The sequence below is a fragment of the Anomaloglossus baeobatrachus genome, chromosome 8 (assembly GCF_048569485.1).
Source record: "Anomaloglossus baeobatrachus isolate aAnoBae1 chromosome 8, aAnoBae1.hap1, whole genome shotgun sequence".
NCBI classification, from domain to species: Eukaryota; Metazoa; Chordata; class Amphibia; order Anura; family Aromobatidae; genus Anomaloglossus; species Anomaloglossus baeobatrachus.
Genome location: NC_134360.1, coordinates 14,729,051 through 14,751,647, shown reverse-complemented (window position 1 = coordinate 14,751,647; position 22,597 = coordinate 14,729,051). Strand labels below are relative to the sequence as shown.

General features: G+C 52.9%; 1 protein-coding gene across 1 annotated transcript in view; it reads right to left on the bottom strand.

Moving 5' to 3' along the window:
• The window catches only part of CCDC66 (coiled-coil domain containing 66), a 168,238-nt gene that overhangs the window by 10,041 nt on the left and 135,600 nt on the right, over nt 1-22,597 (bottom strand). The window contains exons 16-17 of the mRNA XM_075321316.1: nt 901-941; nt 90-355 (exon numbers count right to left, since the gene is read on the bottom strand). Coding sequence (XP_075177431.1) covers nt 90-355; nt 901-941 — 307 coding nt within the window. The remainder of the gene's footprint in view (nt 1-89; nt 356-900; nt 942-22,597) is intronic.

Below are 22,597 nucleotides of genomic sequence, written 5' to 3'. Positions count from 1 at the left end.
TCTAAATAATGTAATATGTAAATGGCTAGACGTACTCAGACAAATGTTATCTAAAACAGAGGCGCCCACAGGTTGCATTTGGTTCTTACCTGGTGGATTGTGCTGGGGCTCGTGTGTGGACGGCCTGGACATGGGAGCATCAGGATCGAGATAGTAAATCTCTTTTGTCCGAACATATGGAACAAACTGTGAAGATGGAGGTCGGTCAGATTCCAATTTCTCAAGGTCCGGGGTGACCTGTCGCTGGAGGGACACAGGGTTTCCATTGTGAACTGAGGGAATGGGGGTAACTGTGGATCTCTTCTGAGCCTGGTGTAATCTGTTCTTCACAGCAGGGACCGGTGGAGAGTCTGGTCTGTGACAAAAACCCATTGGTTACAATAAAGTAACTTCACCATTAAGGTAACAATCGAAAAAAATCGGATCTGAAAATGGAGAATCTCAGAAAGAAATGTTTACCTACCTCACTATTTAAATGAGCATAGTCTAAAAGACCACTGTAGCAATGAGCATAGTCTAACAGACCACTGTAGCCAGCAAATCCAAAAAAAGTCCTGTTGCCATGGCAACGATCGGGACCCCGTGATCATGTTTTGGAAATCCAGATCAGGTGGAGAGAGAGTGCACTCCCTCTCCCAGCCTCCTAAATGTGGCATTTAGGGGTTAACCAGCTAGGGGCAGTGCACCGGCCCAGGCTGTGATCTATGGAGCTCGTCTAGCTCTTAAGTCAAGCTCCCGGAGGCTATAGCGCAGACCCGGCACGATCGTCAGGACATACCGGCAAGTGCATTGATGGGAACTGCAAAACAGGGTGTACCTGTACTGTATGTCCAATGTCGGATGCGTCTTAGAAAAGACACTTGTGCGGATTGATGCAACGAGTAAAACTTATCGGCTTACCTCTTAAAACTTGATTCGACTGTTTGCACTCTGTCTTCTTGCTAAAAAGAAAAACAAAATAAACACACATTAACTTGAGTGACTCATCTAAGGGATTGCAGAATTTAACGCTAGCCTGTCTGAGGATTCATGATGCCGGAACAGTAGGTAGCACGAATCGGACCATTGTCTCTGGAACGTTCCACCGTTTCAGAAAAGAAGGGAATTTTGTTACTTACCGTAAATTCCTTTTCTTCTAGCTCTTATTGGGAGACCCAGACGATTGGGGTATAGCTACTGCCCTCCGGAGGCCACACAAAGCACTACACTAAAAAGTGCAAGGCCCCCCCCCTTCTGGCTATACCCCCCCCGTGACATCACGGGTTCTCCAGTTTTAGTGCCAAAGCAAGAAGGGGGAAAGCCAATAACTGGTTTAAACAAATTAACTCCGAGTAACATCGGAGAACTGAAAAACCGTTCAACATGAACAACATGTGTACCCGCAAACAACAAAAAAATCCCGAAGGACAACAGGGCGGGTGCTGGGTCTCCCAATAAGAGCTAGAAGAAAAGGAATTTACGGTAAGTAACAAAATTCCCTTCTTCTTCAGCGCTCTATTGGGAGACCCAGACGATTGGGACGTCCAAAAGCTGTCCCTGGGTGGGTAAAGAAATACCTCATGTTAGAGCTGCAAGACAGCCCTCCCCTACGGGGGTGTCACTGCCGCCTGCAGGGCTCTTCTACCTAGGCTGGCGTCCGCCGAAGCATAGGTATGCACCTGATAATGTTTGGTGAAAAAATGTGCAGGCTCGACCAGGTAGCTGCCTGGCACACCTGTTGAGCCGTAGCCTGGTGTCGTAATGCCCAGGACGCACCTACGGCTCTGGTAGAATGGGCCTTCAGCCCTGAAGGAACCGGAAGCCCCGCAGAACGGTAGTCTTCAAGAATTGGTTCTTTGATCCATCGAGCCAGGGTGGATTTAGAAACCTGCAACCCCTTGCGCGTACCAGCGACAAGGACAAAAAATGCATCAGAGCGGCGCATGGGCGCCGTGCGGGAAATGTAGATTCTGAGTGCTCTCCCCAGAACTAACAACTGTAAATCCTTTTCATACCGGAGAACCGGATGAGAACAAAAGGAAGGTAAGGATATATCCTGATTAAGAAGAAACGCGGATACAACCTTAGGGAGAAACTCCTGAATAGGGCGCAGCACCACCTTGTCCTGGTGGAATACTAGGAAGGGAGCCTTGAATGACAGAGCCGCCAGCTCAGACACTCGCCGAAGCGACGTGATCGCAACCAGAAAGGCCACTTTCTGTGGCAGGCGCGAAAGGGAAACTTCCCTCAGAGGCTCGAAAGGCGGCTTCTGGAGAGCAACTAGTACCCTGTTCAGATCCCATGGATCTAACGGCCGCTTGTACGGGGGCACAATATGACAAACCCCCTGTAGTAACGTGCGCACCTTAGGAAGACGTGCTAGACGCTTCTGAAAAGAACACGGATAGTGCCGAGACTTGCCCTTAAAGGGAGCCGAGCGACCAACCTCTTTCCCAACCAGATTGCAGGAGGGAAGGCAAAGTAGGCAATGCCGATGGCCAGGGAGACACTCCCTGAGCAGAACACTAAGATAAGAATATCTTCCACGAGTTGTGGTAGATCTTGGCAGACCGCGGCTGGCTAGCCCGTCTCATGGTGGCAATGACGTCGTGCTCACGGTCGACCGACGGTGAGGTGCCACAGATCTCAGTACCACGACCTCCCCGGCCAGTTTGGGGCGACGAGGATGGTGTGGCAGCAATCGGTAGCTGTAACTGTGACCAATCCTGAGCCAAGGCGCCTGTCGCCAGAGCTCTTTGATCGTAAGACCGCGTCATGAAAATCGGGACCTTGTTGTTGCCGAGAAGCCATGACGTCGACGTCCGTCTTCATCCTGCGGCTACAGATTTCTTGAAAACAAACGGGTGCAGAGCCCATTCCCCTGCGTCCACGCCCTGGCGACTGAGGAAGTCTGCTTCCTAGTGTTGTACGCCCGGGATATGAACAGCTGATATGGTGTATGCTCTGTCTTCTACCCATAGCAGAATCCGCCGGACCTCTTGGGAGGCTTGTCGACTGCGTAGTCCGCCTTGGTGGTTGGTGTATGCCACCGCTGTGGATAGTCCGACTGAATTCGGATCTATTTGCATTCCAGCCACTGCAGGAAGGCTTGCAGTGCAAGATACACTGCCCAGAGCTCCAGCCCACTGAGTTGAAGAGTGGACTCCTCTGAAGACGGTCTTTGACCGTCTGGAAAAGTGACACGTTCCTGTGTAGGGACATCGACTTCCCTCCCATAAGCGAAGAATGTGCTATTGAGGCGGACGCAGATGAAACTGCGTGAAAAAAGCTCGCCTCTGGATGAGGCGCCTCCTTGAAGGAGAGACTGTCCCCTCGTCTGTAGTGAACGCTGTTTGTCCAGCGGAAGCTTCACTATCGCTGAGAGAGTGTGAAAACTCTCCAGGAGATGCCAGCGATTGGGTTCAACCTTGAAAAGTTGAAGACCCACCCGAAACTCTGGGAAGGGTCCAGCGCCATGTTCAGGTTGTGTTGGCATGCTTCTAAAGGAGAGTGCCTTGACCAGTAGATTGCCCAAGTAAAGGATCACAGAGTGACCGTGAGAGCGCGGGACTGCTCCCTCTGCTGCCACGAACTTGGTGAACACCCGTGGGGCTGTCGCCAGCCAAAGGGTATGGCTACGAAACGAAATATTCTCGTCTTTAATAACGAATCGTAGCCAACGCCGGTGCCTCGGAGCAATCGGCACGTGTAGATAAGCATCCTGATGTCTATTGATGTTAGTAAAACTCCTTGAGACAGAGAGGCAATGACGGAGCGGAGTGACGCCATCCGGAACCGCCTGGTTTTCACGTGCTTGTTAAGCAGTATAAATGCCAGAACGGGACGGAAGGAGCCGTCCTATTTTGGCACCACGACCAGGTCGGAGCAAAATGCGTATCTGGTTCCTGAAGAGGAACAGGGATTACCGCTCTTTCCGCCTGCAGAAGAGCCTCGGCTCGGTCGGTGCGGTAGTTTGAAAACAAACTGACTCTCACTCACAGGCCCTTGACCTGCGGTAGGTAAATGCCGCTAAAGCGGGGGAGTCTGCCCCCCCGCGGTTGCGGAGTGAGAGGGCTGAAAATTATGAGGAAAAACACTTTGGTAGCGGGTCCTCCGGCTGCCTTCCCCGGGCGTGATTGAGCCCGCTAGGAATCTATGCCCTTCTGGGCTTTTTGAGTCGTCTTGGATAGTTGAATGATTTCATTCAACCCTTACCAACAGACTATCACTAGATAAAGGCAACCTGGTTAAGCACTTCGTTGGAAGCAGCCTCTGTTCCAATCTCTCAACTACTAGCCTCTGCGTAAAAACACGGAGTTGGCGGGTGCCACTGACGTCCGGCTCGTAGAGTCTCGGACAGCAATAACAGCATGATTCGCCATGCCGACATTGCGAGTTAAAGACGCTGCTGGGACCGAGAGTACCTGTGACAGCGACCCTCTGCGCAATACTAGCTGAAATAGCTTGGAGTGCCTTCACGGCTGCGACTGCCGGAGCAACCGACCTGCCGATAGCTTCATAGACAGATTGCAACCAGAGGCCAATCTGCCTGTCAATGGCATTTTGAAGTGAAGTCCTATCCACCACTACAACTATAGATCTAGCTGCAAGCATGGAGATTGGGGGATCTACATTTGGATACTGGGTCTAGCGCTTGACCACGTCAGGGGGGAGCGACACGTGTCTCATTAATACGGTCGGAGAAACGCTTATCGTGATAAGCGTGTCGTTTCTGGACTGCTTCTCTGGAGTCAGAGTGCTAAACAAGTACTCAATATACGCTTGAGATACTGAAATAGAGCTTTCTCTTGCTGTGAAGCTGACCCCTCCACTGGAGGAGTTGAGGGAGAAATACCCAACCTTTCGTTGATGGACGCAATAAGATTATTCACTATAGCGTCACCATCCGGTGTATCCGGATTGAGAGCGGTCTCAGGATCAGTCCTGAACAGCTACGTCTGCCTCAACGTACAGAGAGTACTCCAGCTGGGACCTTGACCAGTGATGGAGTCGAGGGCTAATGCCAGCGAGCCCGCTTAGGCCATCTGGGACTGTCGACCGTGTCGGATGCCTGCTCTCTGGGATGCCTGGAATCACTCTGGCGCCTTGAGATGCTCCAAATCAGGGCGGCCAGGGTCATTGCAACCATATTGCCCACGGTCTGCTTGGGGTGCAAAGTCTGTAAGATGTCAGTCATAGTCACAGACAATATATCAGCGGAAAAACTGCAACTTCGTCCCTGTCTCTGGACAGAGATCACAGGTGGTTCTTTTGGCCACATATAGCAGAGACCCCGGTTGAGCAATTGCACGCACTGGGGGTCCTGAAACCGTATGACATGCAGTACAAGCAGCATAGAAAGCCCGTGCATTGGCAACTTGTCTTTTTCTGCTGTTGTTGTCTAGCTATCTAAGAGCCTAGCCGAGGATAGCGACCGTACAGTGAATAGTCATACAAGCATGAAGTACAAATAAACACTTCAGCACATGTAGTACACGCAGCATTGAAAACTTGTGGCTTGGCACATTTGCTCTTCTGCTGCTGTTGTCTATTTATCTAGGAGCATGAGACAAGGATAGCGACATACAGTGAATGTATAGCATACAAGCCTGACAGTAAACACTGCAGCCCATGCAATCCAAGCAGCATTGAAAGCTTGCGCGTTAGCACCCTAGCCTTTCTGCTGCTGTTGTCTATTTATCCAGGAACATTAGCCAAGGATAGCGACATACAGTGAATGTATAGCATACAAGCATGACAGTAAACACTGCAGCCAATGCAAGTCAAGCAGCATTGAAAACTTGTGCCGTAGCACCATTGCTCTACTGCTGCTTTTGTCTGTTTATCTGGGCGCATTAGCCAAGAATAGCGACATACAGTGAATGTATAGCATAACAATAAACCGTGCAGCACATGCAAGCGAAGCAGCATTGAAAGCTTGTGCCTTAGCACAAATTGCTCTACTGCTGCTGTTGCCCAATCTGACAGTAAACACTGCAGCACATGCAAACGACGAAGCATTGAAAGCTTGTGCCTCAGCAGCATTGCTTATTTGCTGCTGTTGCCCAGAATAGCGACAGTACAGTACAGTGCATAGCATATCAGCACACAGCCCAAAAGCCCACTTCAGCATTAGTGGTGTCAGTTGCTTACCGCCCGCACAAGAGCGGGTGCGAGGTCGCCCAAAAACCTGTGACTGGTTCCGTTCTCCCAGAGTGGAAACCATAATGGCTGCCGGCTTCTCTTCCCCGTCCTGTGCAGAGGGGCGGGCCGTGGGCGAGCCCCAGCCAAGAGCGGGAACCCGGCGTCTCACTGTGTCCAGTGAAGGGGGCTGGAGAATGCAAAGCAGACTCCAGCTCCCTGCGCTGAGCTTCTGTACAGCGTCCCGCCCCTCCTCTGACTGGCAGGGCTGGGGCGGGAACGAAACGAAAGCTAGGCCGCAAAGCCGGGGACTCGAGTAATAAGCGCGGCCGTCCTATGTGCACGGCCGACGCCGAAGTCCCCCGGCGCACCACAAGTCCCAGCCGCGCCACAATGTAAAAAACAATCAGCAGCGGCCGGCGCGGCCGTTTTCAATACATAAATTCACTCAGCAAAGCTGCAGTGAATAATAGCACCAGCGCTCCGCGCTGTTGTCCCCGGCGCACTAACACTCCCAGCAATGCTGGTGTGTGTGTGCGCGCTTGCCCGGGGACACAGAGTACCTTGATGTAGCAGGGCCCTGTCCCTGACGATACTCAGCTCCATATCCAGCAGGTTCTTTTGGGTCTGTGGATGGAGCTCGGTCTCTGTGCCTGGAGACCGGTAAGATCCCACTTCACCCAGAGCCCCTCATGGGGATGGGGAAGGAAAACAGCATGTGGGCTCCGGCCTCTGTACTAGCAATAAGTACCTCAACCTTACAACACCATCCACGGGTGAGAAGGGAGCATGCTGGGGGCCCTATATGGGCCCTCTTTTCTTCCATCCGACATAGTCAGCAGCTACTGCTGACTAAAATCTGTGGAGCTATGCGTGGATGTCTGACCTCCTTCGCACACAAAGCTAAAACTGGAGAACCCGTGATGTCACGGGGGGGGTATAGCCAGAAGGGGGGGGGCCTTGCACTTTTTAGTGTAGTGCTTTGTGTGGCCTCCGGAGGGCAGTAGCTATACCCCAATCGTCTGGGTCTCCCAATAGAGCGCTGAAGAAAAAACATATAGCAGATGCATTGCCGGCTTTTTACAGCACTGCTAGAGTTGATTGACCGGTCTTATCCACAGCAAATAACCTGTCCCCACCTGCAGCGGTGCCGAAAGAAGACAGCAGGGGGCAGTGTGGGACCGGTCTTCTCTCAGACTGTGGCCTGAACCGTCTAATACAATGTTCCTAACAAATGCTGCAATGTTTCAGATAAAGTCTGCAATTCTGCAGCCGGGCTCCACTTCATTCTGGCTGGGATTTTGGCAGCATAAATCAGCTGATTGGTTCCCTTGAAAGCGTTATCTCCCTCTTATAAAGTAGAGGCATATTGCTATGAAAGGTTTTTGAGAATTAAGCTGCAGGGCTGATTTAGTTTTTTTTTTTGTTCCTGACTTTGTCCTGAGTTTCCATCTGAAGCCCTTAAAGGGAACCGGTCAGCAGAATTTTCGCAATTAAATTAAAAGAATCCCCTTCTGCAGCTTTGGCGCTGTGATTGTCATCAGCAGCGTCATCCAAGTACCCGCCCATAATCTTGTGCCCGCGCTTCTCCCTCTGACAGCACCATTATGCACAAGCGCTGGCCATTTCATCCACGTTACCTATTACCGCGGGCACGAGATTATGGGCGGGTACTTTGATGACGCTGGTGATAACATTCGCGCGCTGCCCATAATCTCACGCCTGCGCAATAACCTCACCGGCGCTCGCAATTTGCCCAATGCTCAGTCCCGCGATAGTGCCACTGGGCATGCGCGAGAACTCAGGAGCACTGCGTTACATGGGGGCGGCGCCCTCATGTATGTAAATGAACAATGGGGGACGGCAAACAACGGCAGGAGGGGGGATAACAGACGAAATACAGCCCGCCCCCGTGGCCAGAAAACAACATTAGCATACTAAGAGGTAAGATTTTATAAAGTGTTTATTTAGGTCTGAAAGGGGGGCCGGTAGCAAGAGGAACCTTTCTAGAATATAGCCCAGGAGCTGCAGAAGGGGATTCTTTTAGTTTAATAGCAAAAATTCTGGTGACAGGTTCCCTTTAATAATAAGACTCATAAACGTCCAAGTGACGGAGCGATGGAAATCAATTAGCAAACAAGGTCTAGACCATGCAACTTTAGATTCCTTTTGCCTTTTTGGGCGCAGGGGGGGGGGGGGCGCAGTCTTTTAAGTCAGGCACAATAGCGTAGAATACTACTAACTAAAGTCAATCAATGGCTTAGTTGGGGACACGTCTGAATATCACCATTTGGGGCGGTGGACAAAAGCAACCAACAAAGCCCCTAATGGGAGCTGAAACGAAGGGAATTTTGTTTACTTACCGTAAATTCCTTTTCTTCTAGCTCCTATTGGGAGACCCAGACAATTGGGTGTATAGCTTCTGCCTCCGGAGGCCACACAAAGTATTACACTTTAAAAAGTGTAACCCCTCCCCTCTGCCTATACACCCTCCCGTGCATCACGGGCTCCTCAGTTTTGGTGCAAAAGCAGGAAGGAGAAAACTTATAAATTGGTCTATGGTAAATTCAATCCGAAGGATGTTCGGAGAACTGAAGACCATGAACCAAAAGAACAAATCAACATGAACAACATGTGTACACAAAAGAACAACCAGCCCGAAGGGCACAGGGGCGGGTGCTGGGTCTCCCAATAGGAGCTAGAAGAAAAGGAATTTACGGTAAGTAAACAAAATTCCCTTCTTCTTTGTCGCTCCATTGGGAGACCCAGACAATTGGGACGTCCAAGAGCAGTCCCTAGGTGGGTAAAAGAATACCTCAATAAAAAGAGCCGAAAAAACGGCCCCCTCTTACAGGTGGGCAGCCGCCGCCTGAAGGACTCACCTACCTAGACTGGCGTCTGCCGAAGCATAGGTATGCACTTGATAGTGTTTCGTGAAAGTGTGCAGACTCGACCAGGTAGCCGCCTGACACACCTGCTGAGCCGTAACCCGGTGCCGCAATGCCCAGGACGCACCCACGGCTCTGGTAGAATGGGCTTTCAGCCCTGAAGGAAGCGGAAGCCCAGAAGAACGGTAGGCTTCGAGAATTGGTTCCTTGATCCACCGAGCCAAGGTTGACTTGGAAGCCTGCGAACCCTTACGCTGGCCAGCGACAAGGACAAAGAGCGCATCTGAACGACGCAGAGGCGCCGTGCGAGACACGTAGAGCCGGAGTGCTCTCACTAGATCCAAAGAGTGCAAATCCTTTTCACATTGGTGAATTGGATTAGGGCAAAATGAAGGCAAGGAGATATCTTGATTGAGATGAAAAGGAGATACCACTTTAGGGAGAAAATCAGAGACCGGACGCAGAACCACCTTATCCTGGTGAAACACCAGGAAGGGGGCTTTGCATGACAGCGCTGCAAGCTCAGACACTCTCCGGAGTGATGTAACTGCCACTAGAAAGGCCACCTTCTGCGAAAGACGTGATAAAGAGACATCCCGCTGCGGCTCGAAAGGTGGTTTCTGAAGAGCCGTTAGCACCCTGTTAAGATCCCAGGGTTCCAGCGGACGCTTGTAAGGTGGGACTATGTGGCAAACTCCCTGCAGGAACGTGCGGACCTGCGGAAGCCTGGCTAGGCGCTTTTGAAAAAATACGGAGAGCGCCGATACTTGGCCCTTGAGAGAGCCGAGTGACAAACCCTTGTCCATTCTGGATTGAAGGAATGAAAGAAAAGTGGGTAAGGCAAACGGCCATGGAGGAAAACCGTTATCAGAGCACCAGGATAAGAAGATTTGCCAAGACCTGTAATAGATCTTGGCGGACGTTGGTTTCCTGGCCTGTCTCATGGTGGCAATGACATCCTGAGATAACCCTGAAGACGCTAGGAGCCAGGACTCAATGGCCACACAGTCAGGTTGAGGGCCACAGAATTCAGATGGAAAAACGGGCCTTGTGACAGCAAGTCTGGGCGGTCTGGAAGCGCCCACGGTTGTCCCACCGTGAGATGCCACAGATCCGGGTACCACGACCGCCTCGGCCAGTCTGGAGCGACGAGAATGGCGCGACGGCAGTCGGATCTGATCTTGCGTAGTACCCTGGGCAACATTGCCAGAGGGGGAAACACATATGGCAGTCGAAACTGTGACCAATCCTGAACTAACGCGTCCGCCGCCAGAGCTCTATGATCCTGAGACCGAGCCATGAATGCCGGGACTTTGTTGTTGTGCCGTGACGCCATGAGATCGACGTCCGGCGTTCCCCAGCGGCGACAGATCTCTCGAAACACGTCTGGGTGAAGAGACCATTCCCCCGCATCCATGCCCTGACGACTGAGAAAATCTGCTTCCCAGTTTTCTACGCCCGGGATGTGAACTGCGGAGATGGTGGAGGCTGTGGCTTCCACCCACTGCAGAATCTGCCGGACTTCCTGGAAGGCTTGACGACTGCGCGTGCCGCCTTGGTGGTTGATGTATGCGACGGCAGTGGCGTTGTCTGACTGGATACGGATCTGCCTGCCCTCCAGCCACCGATGGAAAGCCAATAGGGCTAGATACACTGCCCTTATCTCCAGAACATTGATCTGAAGGGAAGACTCTATCGGAGTCCAGGTTCCCTGAGCCCTGTGGTGGAGAAAAACCGCTCCCCACCCTGACAGGCTCGCGTCCGTGGTGACCACAGCCCAGGTTGGGGGTAGGAAGGATTTTCCCTGCGATAGAGAATTGGGAAGGAGCCACCACTGAAGTGACGTCTTGGTTGCAAGGGAAAGAGAGACTTTCCTGTCGAGGAAAGCCGACCTCCTGTCCCATTTGCGGAGAATGTCCCATTGGAGTGGCCGCAGATGGAATTGCGCGAACGGCACTGCCTCCATCGCTGCCACCATCTTCCCCAGGAAGTGCATGAGGCGCCTTAAGGGGTGTGACTGACCCCGAAGAAGAGATTGCACCCCTGCCTGCAGAGAAAGCTGTTTGTCCCGCGGTAGCTTGACTACCGCTGACTGTGTATGAAACTCCATCCCGAGGTAAGTCAGTGATTGGGTCGGTGTCAACTTGGATTTCGGGAAGTTGATGATCCACCCGAACTGCTGGAGAGTCGCCAGAGCGACGGTAAGGCTGTGTTGACACGCCACCCGAGAAGGGGCCCTGACTAGGAGATCGTCTAAGTAGGGAATCACCGAGTGGCCCTGAGAGTGTAGGACCGCCACAACAGATGCCATGACCTTGGTGAACACCCGTGGGGCTGTCGCCAGGCCGAAAGGCAATGCCACGAACTGAAGGTGTTCGTCCCCGATGGCGAAACGCAAGAAGCGTTGATGCTCGGGTGCGATCGGCACGTGGAGATAAGCATCCTTGATGTCGATCGATGCTAGGAAGTCTCCTTGTGACATCGAGGCGATGACCGAGCGGAGAGATTCCATCCGAAACCGTCTGGTTCTCACATGTCTGTTGAGTAGTTTGAGGTCCAGAACGGGACGGAATGATCCGTCCTTTTTTGGCACCATGAACAAGTTGGAGTAAAAGCCGCGACCACGTTCCTGTAGGGGAACGGGGATCACAACTCCTTCTGTCTTCAGAGCGTCCACTGCCTGAAAAAGTGCGTCGGCCTGAGCGGGGGGCGGAGAGGTTCTGAAAAAACGAGCCGCAGGACGAGAGCTGAACTCTATCCTGTAACCGTGAGACAGAATGTCTCTCACCCATCGGTCTTGAACATGTGGCCACCAGGCGTCGCCAAAGCGGGAGAGCCTGCCACCGACCGAGGATGCGGCTGGGGGATGCCGAGAGTCATGAGGAGGCCGCCTTGGAGGCAGTGCCTCCTGCGGCCTTTTGGGGGCGTGACTTGGACCGCCACGCATAGGAGTTCCTCTGGCCTTTCTCCGGCCTGCTGGACGAAGAGGATTGGGGCTTGGCGGAGGGACGAAAGGACCGAAACCTCGATTGTATTTTCCGTTGCTGAGGTCTCTTAGGTTTGGATTGGGGTAAGGAGGAGTCCTTTCCCTTGGATTCCTTAATAATCTCATCCAATCGTTCGCCAAACAAGCGGTCGCCAGAAAACGGCAAACCGGTTAAGAACCTCTTGGAGGCCGAGTCTGCCTTCCATTCGCGCAGCCACATGGCCCTGCGGACTGCCACAGAGTTAGCGGATGCCACCGCTGTACGGCTAGCAGAGTCCAGGACGGCGTTCATGGCGTAGGAAGAAAAAGCTGACGCTTGAGAAGTCAAAGACGCAACTTGCGGAGCAGAATTACGTGTGACAGCATTAATCTCAGCCAGACAAGCTGAGATAGCTTGGAGTGCCCACACGGCTGCAAAGGCTGGGGCAAAAGACGCGCCCGTGGCCTCATAGATGGACTTCACCAGAAGCTCTATCTGCCTGTCAGTGGCATCCTTTAGCAATGAGCCATCTGCAACCGACACCACGGATCTAGCCGCCAATCTTGAGACTGGAGGATCCACCTTGGGACACTGAGCCCAACCCTTAACGACCTCGGAGGGGAAGGGGTAACGCGTGTCAGTGAAGCGCTTAGTAAAGCGCTTGTCCGGAACCGCTCTGGGCTTCTGGACAGCATCTCTGAAGTTAGAGTGATCGAAAAACGCACTACGTGTACGTTTGGGGAACCTAAACTGGTGTTTCTCTTGCTGAGACGCCGACTCCTCTACAGTAGGAGGCGGGGGAGAGAGATCCAACACCTGGTTGATGGACGAGATAAGATCATTCACTAAGGCGTCCCCTTCAGGTGTATCAAGGTTAAGGGCGACGTCAGGGTCAGAGCCCTGAGCTGCGACGTCCGCCTCGTCCTCCAGAGAGTCCTCAAGCTGGGAACCCGAGCAGCGTGAAGAAGTCGGGGAAGATTCCCAGCGAGCCCGCTTAGCCTATCTAGGACTGTGGTCCGGGCAGGAGTCCTCCACGTGAGACCTAGGGCCCAACCTGGGAGCGCGCTGCAGCGCGGACCGAGAGGGGCCTGGAGGCGACGAACCAACAGGGGCCGGGGCCTGTGCAAGGACCGGTCTGGACTGCAAAGCTTCTAGCAGCTTGGCAGACCATTTGTCCATAGACTGAGCCATGGATTGTGAAAGTGACTCAGAGAGTTTCTCAGCAAAGGAGGCGAACTCTGTCCCTGCCGCCTGGACAGGGGGAGCAGGGGGGTCTACCTGAGCTGAGGGGCCCACTAGTGACCGAGGCTCCGGCTGAGCAAGCGAAACAGGGGTCGAACATTGCTCACAGTGAGGGTAGGTGGAACCCGCAGGTAATATAGCCCCACAAGAGGTACAGGCCGCAAAAAAACCCTGTGCCTTAACAGCTTTGCTCCTTGTGGACGACATGCTGTTGTCTCCTAGGAGAATGATCACTGAGGGTATATGGGCAAAAAAGGGTATACAGCCCGACCGAACAGAAATATATATATATAAATACGTATCTATTCCGGCACCCTAGGGGGACCAGCACCGGGTGACCGGTGTGGCTTACCGACCGCTAAAAAGCGGAGTGTGTGTCCTCCAGATTCCCTGCCTTAGGTCCCCCGGAGCTGCAGAGATCTTCACTGAGAATCCTCCACCGGCAGAATGCCAAAAAATGGCTGCCGGAGCCCTCAGGGGAGGAGTGGAGCCGTGGGCGGCGCCAGGAAAGTGCGGGAATCTGGGGTCCCCACAGTGGTCAGTGAGGGGGGAGGAAACATGCAGGATGGTCCGGCCCTCACATCCGACGTCAGGTCGGCAGTCCCGCCCTTACCCCTGACAGGCAGGCCCGGGGGCAGGATTTTTGCGACTAGGTCGCGATGAAGCCGGGGACTAAATTTGAGACCGCGCCCGACAAGCAGGCACGGTCGGCGCGGAAGTCCGCCAGCCTTCTCAATTCAGCAGCTGCCGCAGCGTCCGGGAAGAAGGTGCGCTCCCTGCACAGTCCCCAATGGGGACACAGAGTACCTTAGAGTTGCAGGGTCCGGTCCCTGAGGTTGAATAGACTCCGGTCCGGCAGATTCCCACAGGGGCTGCGGAGGGAGCACGGTCCCAGTAAATGGATGACCGCTCAGGATCCCACTTCTCCCAGAGCCGCTAAGGGATGGTGAAGGAGACGGCATGAGGCTCCGGCCTTTGTACCTCAACCTTAACAACACCGCCGACGTAGTGGGGTGAGAAGGGAACATGCCGGGGGCCCCGTGGGGGCCCACTTTTCTTCCAACCGACATAACTAATATGAGAATGCATGAGTGGATGTGTGCCTCCTTCCACACAAAGCATAAAACTGAGGAGCCCGTGATCCACGGGAGGGTGTATAGGCAGAGGGGAGGGGTTACACTTTTTTAAGTGTAATACTTTGTGTGGCCTCCTGAGGCAGAAGCTATACACCCAATTGTCTGGGTCTCCCAATGGAGCGACAAAGAAGGGAATTTTGTTTACTTACCGTAAATTCCTTTTCTTCTAGCTCCAATTGGGAGACCCAGACAATTGGGTGTATAGCTTCTGCCTCCAGAGGCCACACAAAGTATTACACTTAAAAGTGTAAAGCCCCTCCCCTTCTGCCTATACACCCCCCGTGCCTCACGGGCTCCTCAGTTTTGGTGCAAAAGCAAGAAGGAGTAAAAGTTATAAATTGGTTTAAAGTAAATTCAATCCGAAGGAATTTCGGAGAACTGAAACCATTCAACATGAACAACATGTGTACACAAAGAACAACAGCCCGAAGGGAACAGGGGCGGGTGCTGGGTCTCCCAATTGGAGCTAGAAGAAAAGGAATTTACGGTAAGTAAACAAAATTCCCTTCTTCTTTGTCGCTCCATTGGGAGACCCAGACAATTGGGACGTCCAAAAGCAGTCCCTGGGTGGGTAAAATAATACCTCGTAATAGAGCCGTACCACGGCCCTTTCCTACAGGTGGGCAACCGCCGCCTGAAGGACTTGCCTACCTAGGCTGGCATCCGCCGAAGCATAGGTATGCACCTGATAGTGTTTCGTGAAAGTGTGCAGGCTCGACCAGGTAGCCGCCTGACACACCTGCTGAGCCGTAGCCTGGTGCCGCAAAGCCCAGGACGCACCCACGGCTCTGGTAGAATGGGCTTTCAGCCCAGAGGGAACCGGAAGCCCAGAAGATCGATAAGCTTCGAGAATTGGTTCCTTGATCCACCGAGCCAGGGTTGATTTCGAAGCCTGTGACCCTTTACGCTGGCCAGCGACAAGGACAAAGAGTGCATCCGAACGGCGCAGGGGCGCCGTACGAGAAATGTAGAGTCTGAGTGCTCTCACCAGATCTAACAAGTGCAGATCCTTTTCACACTGGTGAACTGGATGAGGACAAAAAGAGGGTAAGGAGATATCCTGATTGAGATGAAAGGGGGATACCACTTTAGGTAGAAATTCCGGAACCGGACGCAGAACCACCTTGTCCTGGTGAAACACCAGGAAAGGGGCTTTGCATGACAGCGCTGCTAGCTCAGACACTCTCCGAAGTGATGTGACTGCTACTAGGAAAACCACTTTCTGTGAAAGGCGTGAAAGAGAAATATCCTTCATTGGCTCGAAAGGTGGTTTCTGAAGAGCCATCAGTACCCTGTTCAGATCCCAGGGTTCTAACGGCCGCTTGTAAGGAGGGACTATGTGACAAACCCCCTGCAGGAACGTGCGTACCTGTGGAAGTCTGGCCAGGCGCTTCTGAAAAAACACAGAGAGCGCTGAGACTTGTCCCTTAAGAGAGCCGAGCGACAACCCTTTTTCCAATCCTGATTGAAGGAAGGAAAGAAAAGTGGGCAAGGCAAATGGCCAGGGAGAAAAACCCTGATCCGAGCACCAAGATAGGAATATCCTCCACGTCCTGTGGTAGATCTTGGCGGACGTTGGTTTCCTAGCCTGTCTCATAGTGGCAATGACCTCTTGAGATAACCCTGAAGACGCTAGGATCCAGGACTCAATGGCCACACAGTCAGGTTGAGGGCCGCAGAATTCCGATGGAAAAACGGCCCTTGAGACAGCAAGTCTGGTCGGTCTGGTAGTGGCCACGGTTGACCCACCGTGAGATGCCACAGATCTGGGTACCACGACCTCCTCGGCCAGTCTGGCGCGACGAGGATGGCGCGGCGACAGTCGGACCTGATCTTGCGTAACACTCTGGGCAACAGTGCCAGAGGAGGAAACACATAAGGGAGCTGAAACTGCGACCAATCCTGAACTAAGGCGTCTGCTGCCAGAGCTCTGTGATCTTGAGACCGTGCCATGAATGTTGGGACCTTGTTGTTGTGCCGTGACGCCATTAGGTCGACGTCCGGCATCCCCCAGCGGCAACAGATCTCCTGAAACACGTCCGGGTGAAGGGACCATTCCCCTGCGTCCATGCCCTGGCGACTGAGAAAGTCTGCTTCCCAGTTTTCTACGCCCGGGATGTGAACTGCGGATATGGTGGAGGCCGTGGCTTCCACCCACATAAGAATCCGCCGGACTTCCTGGAAGGCTTGCAGACTGCGTGTTCCCCCTTGGTGGTTGATGTATGCCACCGCTGTGGAGTTGTCCGACTGAATTCGGATTTGCTGGCCTTCCAGCCACGGCTGGAACGCCTTTAGGGCAAGATACACTGCCCTTATCTCCAGAACATTGATCTGAAGGGAGGACTCTGTCGGAGTCCAGGTTCCCTGAGCCCTGTGGTGGAGAAAAAACGCTCCCCACCCTGACAGGCTCGCGTCCGTCGTGACCACAGCCCATGATGGGGGAAGGAAGGATTTCCCCCCCGACAGAGAAGTGGGGAGAAGCCACCACTGAAGGGAAGCCTTGGCTGCCCGTGAAAGGGAGACTTTCCTGTCGAGGGACGTCGATTTCCTGTCCCATTTTCGGAGAATGTCCCATTGAAGAGGACGCAGATGAAACTGCGCAAAAGGAACTGCCTCCATTGCTGCTACCATCTTCCCTAGGAAGTGCATGAGGCGCCTCAGAGGGTGTGACTGGCCTTGAAGGAGAGATCGCACCCCTGTCTGTAGTGAACGCTGTTTGTCCAGCGGAAGCTTCACTATCGCTGGAAGAGTATGAAACTCCATCCCAAGATATGTCAGCGATTGGGCCGGTGTCAGATTTGACTTTGGAAAGAAGGGAATTTTGTTACTTACCGTAAATTCCTTTTCTTCTAGCTCTTATTGGGAGACCCAGACGATTGGGGTATAGCTACTGCCCTCCGGAGGCCACACAAAGCACTACACTAAAAAGTGCAAGGCCCCTCCCCTTCTGGCTATACCCCCCCGTGACATCACGGGTTCTCCAGTTTTAGTGCCAAAGCAAGAAGGGGGAAAGCCAATAACTGGTTTAAACAAATTAACTCCGAGTAACATCGGAGAACTGAAAAACCGTTCAACATGAACAACATGTGTACCCGCAAACAACAAAAAAATCCCGAAGGACAACAGGGCGGGTGCTGGGTCTCCCAATAAGAGCTAGAAGAAAAGGAATTTACGGTAAGTAACAAAATTCCCTTCTTCTTCAGCGCTCTATTGGGAGACCCAGACGATTGGGACGTCCAAAAGCTGTCCCTGGGTGGGTAAAGAAATACCTCATGTTAGAGCTGCAAGACAGCCCTCCCCTATGGGGAAGCCACTGCCGCCTGCAGGGCTCTTCTACCTAGGCTGGCGTCCGCCGAAGCATAGGTATGCACCTGATAATGTTTGGTGAAAAAATGTGCAGGCTCGACCAGGTAGCTGCCTGGCACACCTGTTGAGCCGTAGCCTGGTGTCGTAATGCCCAGGACGCACCTACGGCTCTGGTAGAATGGGCCTTCAGCCCTGAAGGAACCGGAAGCCCCGCAGAACGGTAGTCTTCAAGAATTGGTTCTTTGATCCATCGAGCCATGGTGGCTTTAGAAACCTGCAACCCCTTGCGCGTACCAGCGACAAGGACAAAAAATGCATCAGAGCGGCGCATGGGCGCCGTGCGGGAAATGTAGATTCTGAGTGCTCTCCCCAGAACTAACAACTGTAAATCCTTTTCATACCGGAGAACCGGATGAGAACAAAAGGAAGGTAAGGATATATCCTGATTAAGAAGAAACGCGGATACAACCTTAGGGAGAAACTCCTGAATAGGGCGCAGCACCACCTTGTCCTGGTGGAATACTAGGAAGGGAGCCTTGAATGACAGAGCCGCCAGCTCAGATACTCGCCGAAGCGACGTGATCGCAACCAGAAAGGCCACTTTCTGTGACAGGCGCGAAAGGGAAACTTCCCTCAGAGGCTCGAAAGGCGGCTTCTGGAAAGCAACTAGTACCCTGTTCAGATCCCATGGATCTAACGGCCGCTTGTACGGGGGCACAATATGACAAACCCCCTGTAGTAACGTGCGCACCTTAGGAAGACGTGCTAGACGCTTCTGAAAAGAACACGGATAGTGCCGAGACTTGCCCTTAAAGGGAGCCGAGCGACCAACCTCTTTCCCCACCAGATTGCAGGAGAGAAGGCAAAGTAGGCAATGCCGATGGCCAGGGAGACACTCCCTGAGCAGAACACTAAGATAAGAATATCTTCCACGAGTTGTGGTAGATCTTGGCAGACCGCGGCTGGCTAGCCCGTCTCATGGTGGCAATGACGTCGTGCTCACGGTCGACCGACGGTGAGGTGCCACAGATCTCGGTACCACGACCTCCCCGGCCAGTTTGGGGCGACGAGGATGGTGTGGCAGCAATCGGTAGCTGGAACTGTGACCAATCCTGAGCCAAGGCGCCTGTCGCCAGAGCTCTTTGATCGTAAGACCGCGTCATGAAAATCGGGACCTTGTTGTTGCCGAGAAGCCATGACGTCGACGTCCGTCTTCATCCTGCGGCTACAGATTTCTTGAAAACAAACGGGTGCAGAGCCCATTCCCCTGCGTCCACGCCCTGGCGACTGAGGAAGTCTGCTTCCTAGTGTTGTACGCCCGGGATATGAACAGCTGATATGGTGTATGCTCTGTCTTCTACCCATAGCAGAATCCGCCGGACCTCTTGGGAGGCTTGTCGACTGCGTAGTCCGCCTTGGTGGTTGGTGTATGCCACCGCTGTGGATAGTCCGACTGAATTCGGATCTATTTGCATTCCAGCCACTGCAGGAAGGCTTGCAGTGCAAGATACACTGCCCAGAGCTCCAGACCACTGAGTTGAAGAGTGGACTCCTCTGAAGACGGTCTTTGACCGTCTGGAAAAGTGACACGTTCCTGTGTAGGGACATCGACTACCCTCCCATAAGCGAAGAATGTGCTATTGAGGCGGACGCAGATGAAACTGCGTGAAAAAAGCTCGCCTCTGGATGAGGCGCCTCCTTGAAGGAGAGACTGCCCCCTCGTCTGTAGTGAACGCTGTTTGTCCAGCGGAAGCTTCACTATCGCTGAGAGAGTGTGAAAACTCTCCAGGAGATGCCAGCGATTGGGTTCAACCTTGAAAAGTTGAAGACCCACCCGAAACTCTGGGAAGGGTCCAGCGCCCTGTTCAGGTTGTGTTGGCATGCTTCTAAAGGAGAGTGCCTTGACCAGTAGATTGCCCAAGTAAAGGATCACAGAGTGACCGTGAGAGCGCGGGACTGCTCCCTCTGCTGCCACGAACTTGGTGAACACCCGTGGGGCTGTCGCCAGCCAAAGGGTATGGCTACGAAACGAAATATTCTCGTCTTTAATAACGAATCGTAGCCAACGCCGGTGCCTCGGAGCAATCGGCACGTGTAGATAAGCATCCTGATGTCTATTGATGTTAGGAAAACTCCTTGAGACAGAGAGGCAATGACGGAGCGGAGTGATGCCATCCGGAACCGCCTGGTTTTCACGTGCTTGTTAAGCAGTATAAATGCCAGAACGGGACGGAAGGAGCCGTCCTATTTTGGCACCACGACCAGGTCGGAGCAAAATGCGTATCTGGTTCCTGAAGAGGAACAGGGATTACCGCTCTTTCCGCCTGCAGAAGAGCCTCGGCTCGGTCGGTGCGGTAGTTTGAAAACAAACTGACTCTCACTCACAGGCCCTTGACCTGCGGTAAGTAAATGCCGCTAAAGCGGGGGAGTCTGCCCCCCCGCGGTTGCGGAGTGAGAGGGCTGAAAATTATGAGGAAAAACACTTTGGTAGCGGGTCCTCCGGCTGCCTTCCCCGGGCGTGATTGAGCCCGCTAGGAATCTATGCCCTTCTGGGCTTTTTGAGTCGTCTTGGATAGTTGAATGATTTCATTCAACCCTTACCAACAGACTATCACTAGATAAAGGCAACCTGGTTAAGCACTTCGTTGGAAGCAGCCTCTGTTCCAATCTCTCAACTACTAGCCTCTGCGTAAAAACACGGAGTTGGCGGGTGCCACTGACGTCCGGCTCGTAGAGTCTCGGACAGCAATAACAGCATGATTCGCCATGCCGACATTGCGAGTTAAAGACGCTGCTGGGACCGAGAGTACCTGTGACAGCGACCCCCTGCGCAATACTAGCTGAAATAGCTTGGAGTGCCTTCACGGCTGCGACTGCCGGAGCAACCGACCTGCCGATAGCTTCATAGACAGATTGCAACCAGAGGCCAATCTGCCTGTCAATGGCATTTTGAAGTGAAGTCCTATCCACCACTACAACTATAGATCTAGCTGCAAGCATGGAGATTGGGGGATCCATATTTGGATACTGGGTCTAGCGCTTGACCACGTCAGGGGGGAGCGACACGTGTCTCATTAATACGGTCGGAGAAACGCTTATCGTGATAAGCGTGTCGTTTCTGGACTGCTTCTCTGGAGTCAGAGTGCTAAACAAGTACTCAATATACGCTTGAGATACTGAAATAGAGATTTCTCTTGCTGTGAAGCTGACCCCTCCACTGGAGGAGTTGAGGGAGAAATACCCAACCTTTCGTTGATGGACGCAATAAGATTATTCACTATAGCGTCACCATCCGGTGTATCCGGATTGAGAGCGGTCTCAGGATCAGAGTCCTGAACAGCTACGTCTGCCTCAACGTACAGAGAGTACTCCAGCTGGGACCTTGACCAGTGATGGAGTCGAGGGCTAATCCCAGCGAGCCCGCTTAGGCCATCTGGGACTGTCGACCGTGTCGGATGCCTGCTCTCTGGGATGCCTGGAATCACTCTGGCGCCTTGAGATGCTCCAAATCAGGGCGGCCAGGGTCATTGCAACCATATTGCCCACGGTCTGCTTGGGGTGCAAAGTCTGTAAGATGTCAGTCATAGTCACAGACAATATATCAGCGGAAAAACTGCAACTTCGTCCCTGTCTCTGGACAGAGATCACAGGTGGTTCTTTTGGCCACATATAGCAGAGACCCCGGTTGAGCAATTGCACGCACTGGGGGTCCTGGAACCGTATGACATGCAGTACAAGCAGCATAGAAAGCCCGTGCATTGGCAACTTGTCTTTTTCTGCTGTTGTTGTCTAGCTATCTAAGAGCCTAGCCGAGGATAGCGACCGTACAGTAAATAGTCATACAAGCATGAAGTACAAATAAACACTTCAGTACATGTAGTACACGCAGCATTGAAAACTTGTGCTTGGCACATTTGCTCTTCTGCTGCTGTTGTCTATTTATCTAGGAGCATGAGACAAGGATAGCGACATACAGTGAATGTATAGCATACAGCATGACAGTAAACACTGCAGCCCATGCAATCCAAGCAGCATTGAAAGCTTGCGCGTTAGCACCCTAGCCTTTCTGCTGCTGTTGTCTATTTATCCAGGAACATTAGCCAAGGATAGCGACATACAGTGAATGTATAGCATACAAGCATGACAGTAAACACTGCAGCCAATGCAAGTCAAGCAGCATTGAAAACTTGTGCCGTAGCACCATTGCTCTACTGCTGCTTTTGTCTGTTTATCTGGGCGCATTAGCCAAGAATAGCGACATACAGTGAATGTATAGCATAACAATAAACCGTGCAGCACATGCAAGCGAAGCAGCATTGAAAGCTTGTGCCTTAGCACAAATTGCTCTACTGCTGCTGTTGCCCAATCTGACAGTAAACACTGCAGCACATGCAAACGATGAAGCATTGAAAGCTTGTGCCTCAGCAGCATTGCTTATTTGCTGCTGTTGCCCAGAATAGCGACAGTACAGTACAGTGCATAGCATATCAGCACACAGTCCAAAAGCCCACTTCAGCATTAGTGGTGTCAGTACTGCTTACCGCCCGCACAAGAGCGGGTGTGAGGTCGCCCAAAAACCTGTGACTGGTTCCGTTCTCCCAGAGTGGAAACCATAATGGCTGCCGGCTTCTCTTCCCCGTCCTGTGCAGAGGGGCGGGCCGTGGGCGAGCCCCAGCCAAGAGCGGGAACCCGGCGTCTCACTGTGTTCAGTGAGAGGGGGCTGGAGAATGCAAAGCAGACTCCAGCTCCCTGCGCTGAGCTTCTGTACAGCGTCCCGCCCCTCCTCTGACTGGCAGGGCTGGGGCGGGAACGAAACGAAAGCTAGGCCGCAAAGCCGGGGACTCGAGTAATAAGCGCGGCCGTCCTATGTGCACGGCCGACGCCGAAGTCCCCCGGCGCACCACAAGTCCCAGCCGCGCCACAATGTAAAAAAAAACAA